General features: G+C 60.7%; 1 protein-coding gene across 1 annotated transcript in view; it reads left to right on the top strand.

Annotated features, from left to right (window-relative positions):
* The window catches only part of APBA3 (amyloid beta (A4) precursor protein-binding, family A, member 3), a gene marked incomplete at its 5' end in the record, with an annotated part of 4,239 nt that extends 2,442 nt beyond the window's left edge, over positions 1 to 1,797 (top strand). The window contains 3 exons of the mRNA XM_009574989.1: positions 506 to 625; positions 1,433 to 1,573; positions 1,726 to 1,797. Coding sequence (XP_009573284.1) covers positions 506 to 625; positions 1,433 to 1,573; positions 1,726 to 1,797 — 333 coding nt within the window. The remainder of the gene's footprint in view (positions 1 to 505; positions 626 to 1,432; positions 1,574 to 1,725) is intronic.
* Positions 1,798 to 2,873: the final 1,076 nt, after the last annotated feature.

The raw sequence follows: 2,873 nt of genomic DNA on the forward strand, positions 1-2,873 counted from the left end.
AGGGTGGGTGAGGAGGCAGGCACCTGTCCTGGAGGGAACCTGTTGCATCTTCTACCTCCCGGGCAGGAAGGAGCTGAAGGCAAGGACAGTGTGGCCTCAGGGGCAGAGTGGGACATCTTAGACTGGATTTATAACAACTTCTCCCTGAATTTGAGCATGGCTGTACCCCTGTGTGTGCCTCAGTTTCCCGATTGAAAACAGGTTGCTAATCCTCAGCCCTCCCGTGAGCTGGAGGGAACCTGTTGCATCTTCTACCTCCCGGGCAGGAAGGAGCTGAAGGCAAGGACAGTGTGGCCTCAGGGGCAGAGTGGGACATCTTAGACTGGATTTATAACAACTTCTCCCTGAATTTGAGCATGGCTGTACCCCTGTGTGTGCCTCAGTTTCCCGATTGAAAACAGGTTGCTAATCCTCAGCCCTCCCGTGAGCAACATGGCTGCATCGCCCCTCTCAACCATGTCGAATAGCTCTCCAAAGTCTGACAAAGCCCCATCCCATCTTCCAGGAGCTGAAGCACCAGAGAGAGGTGACACTGAACATTGTGCACTGTCCCCCTGTCACCACGGCTGTCATCCGGCGCCCTGACTCCAAGTACCAGCTGGGCTTCTGTGTTGAGAACGGCGTGGTGAGTGCCTGCGGGGATGGGAGCGGAGCCAGGCCAGGGTCATCCAAGGTCTTCCCGTCTGGCAGAGGGACACACGGTTCTGGCTATGTCCACGTGGACAAGCACACAGCTCCAGCGCTCCTTGTGCCTGCCAGGGCTGAGGTTTCACAGGGCTCTGCTGCACCACAGCAAAAGACTCTTCATAGCTCTCCTGCAGCACTGGCGATTGGATCTGTCTCCCTGGTGCTCCTTAGCTGTTTGCTTTCGGGGTAGTGGTTTCTTCCTGGCTTTCTTGGCACGACCTTAGTGACATTTGTTGTCCCCAGCCACTCCCGGCTCCACAATGGCTGCGTTGCAAAGGCAGAGAGGAGCATTTTCAGGACTAGCAGGAGTTGATGGGGTGGGTGGGTTGAGGGGGTGGCACGGCTGCATCGCGCACCGATCAATGCTCCCAATAGCATTGGAGACGCGGTTACCCCACAGGCGTGCAGCAGCCACCATCGCAGGGAGAAGCTCTGGCTCTGCAGCCCAGGCTTGATGGGGCACAAGGGTTCAATGGGTGGATGGAGGGAGCTGAGCTCTCTGTCAGCCCAGGGAACAAAAGCCTGCAGGCTGCCCTTGCCCTGCAGCTCAGCACATCGCTCTGGTAGCAGCAATAAAAAGGGACATCCCTGCCCTCGCTGCATGCCCGTGGGCTGGAGGAGACGGCACCCAAGTCCGGCGCTCTTGCCTGGAGCCTGCATGGATGAGAGGGTTTGGGGTGGTGGTTGCGTATGGCCCTGGGCTGTGGGCACAGTTCTGATCTTGCCAGCGCTCCCTCCTCCCCAGATCTGCAGCCTGATGCGTGGGGGCATCGCAGAGAGAGGTGGCATCCGCGTGGGGCACCGCATCATCGAGATCAACGGGCAGAGCGTGGTGGCAACACCCCACGAGAAGATCATCCAGATCCTCACGCAGGCGGTCAGCGAGGTGAGCCAGGCCCAGGCTGGGCGATGGCCAGGGCCCCCGTGCCGCGGGGCAGCTGCGGCTGCACACGGAGCAGGCTGGGCTCAGAGTTTTGCACCAGCACCCTCCAGCCCAGGGTTTGGCATCTCCCAGCTGATCTGTGCATCTCTGCCTAGGTCCACATCAAGACCATGCCGGCCTCCACGTACCGCTTACTGACCGGGCAGGAGCAGCCCATCTTCCTCTGAGCCGCTGGCCGTGCCCGGCTGTTGCTGCATGTGCCTGGGGCCAGGCAGGAGCGAGCAGGGGGCTGCGAGGGTAGGACAGGCTCTGCCTTCTGCCCCAGTGCCCTCATCACAACCCTCTCGTCCCCAGCAGGGCCTAATCCTGCACCTCTTTGGTTTTACTCAGGACACAGTGGGAAGCTCTGGGGGCCTGATACCCAGCTTGAGCAGTGTCGGGACCTATGGTGCCGCGGTTTGGGCACCTCCTCCCCCTCCGTTCACCCCTCCCTGCCTCACAGTGCCTGCACAGTGCCTGTCCCGCTGCTTCACAGGGTCCTTCGCCTTGGCCTGGTGCTGGCAGGAGGAGAGGGGACCCTGTGTGAAAGGTCACCCTATCCAGTCACCACAGACAGTACTTTTACACTCACCAACGGTGCCTTTCCCCATGTGGGGATGGTGCTGGAAGCACAGCTCCAGGGCTGGCCCTAGCACGGCCCCAGAGCAGCACTGACCCTGCACACCAGTGTGAGGGTGCACGCTGGCACCCCCGAGGGAGAGCCAGCAACTCCCAGACTCAGACTTAAGGGCAGCACCACCCTTGGCACCCGCTCCTCCTCCCTGGCTTTGCCAGGGGCCTGTTGGGGGTGCAAACGAACTCCCCATTAGACCTGTGGCACCGAGTTGGGAAACTACCTCTGCTTTTCCCTTGTGTTGCCTTTTACCGCTCTGCATGCACAGCCCGGGGCGCTGGGTCGCAGCCCTCGGGGCTGTCCGTTGGCACAGCGAAAGGGAACACGGCACTGCCCCGTCCCACATCCTGGGGAGCTTTGGGCCATAAGCCCCCTGGTGATGTGTCTTTTCATGAGTGGGTCTCTGGGCCCCCACGGCCAAGGCAGTGCTGACCTGACTTTGTCTGTGTGCTTGGTTGATGTAAAAATAAAAGTTTTGGGGAATGTGGGAGACTGCGTTTCAGGAGCCCTGGCTGGGCTGCAGCAGAGGACGCTCAGCTCTGGGGCACGCACCCTGAACCTGCTGCGGTGCCAGACGGTGGCACAACCCAAGCCTGATTCCTGCACCGATGCCTCTCGGGGCAGGCAGGG

This window comes from Fulmarus glacialis, unplaced genomic scaffold (assembly GCF_000690835.1).
Source record: "Fulmarus glacialis isolate BGI_N327 unplaced genomic scaffold, ASM69083v1 scaffold19550, whole genome shotgun sequence".
NCBI lineage: Eukaryota > Metazoa > Chordata > Aves > Procellariiformes > Procellariidae > Fulmarus > Fulmarus glacialis.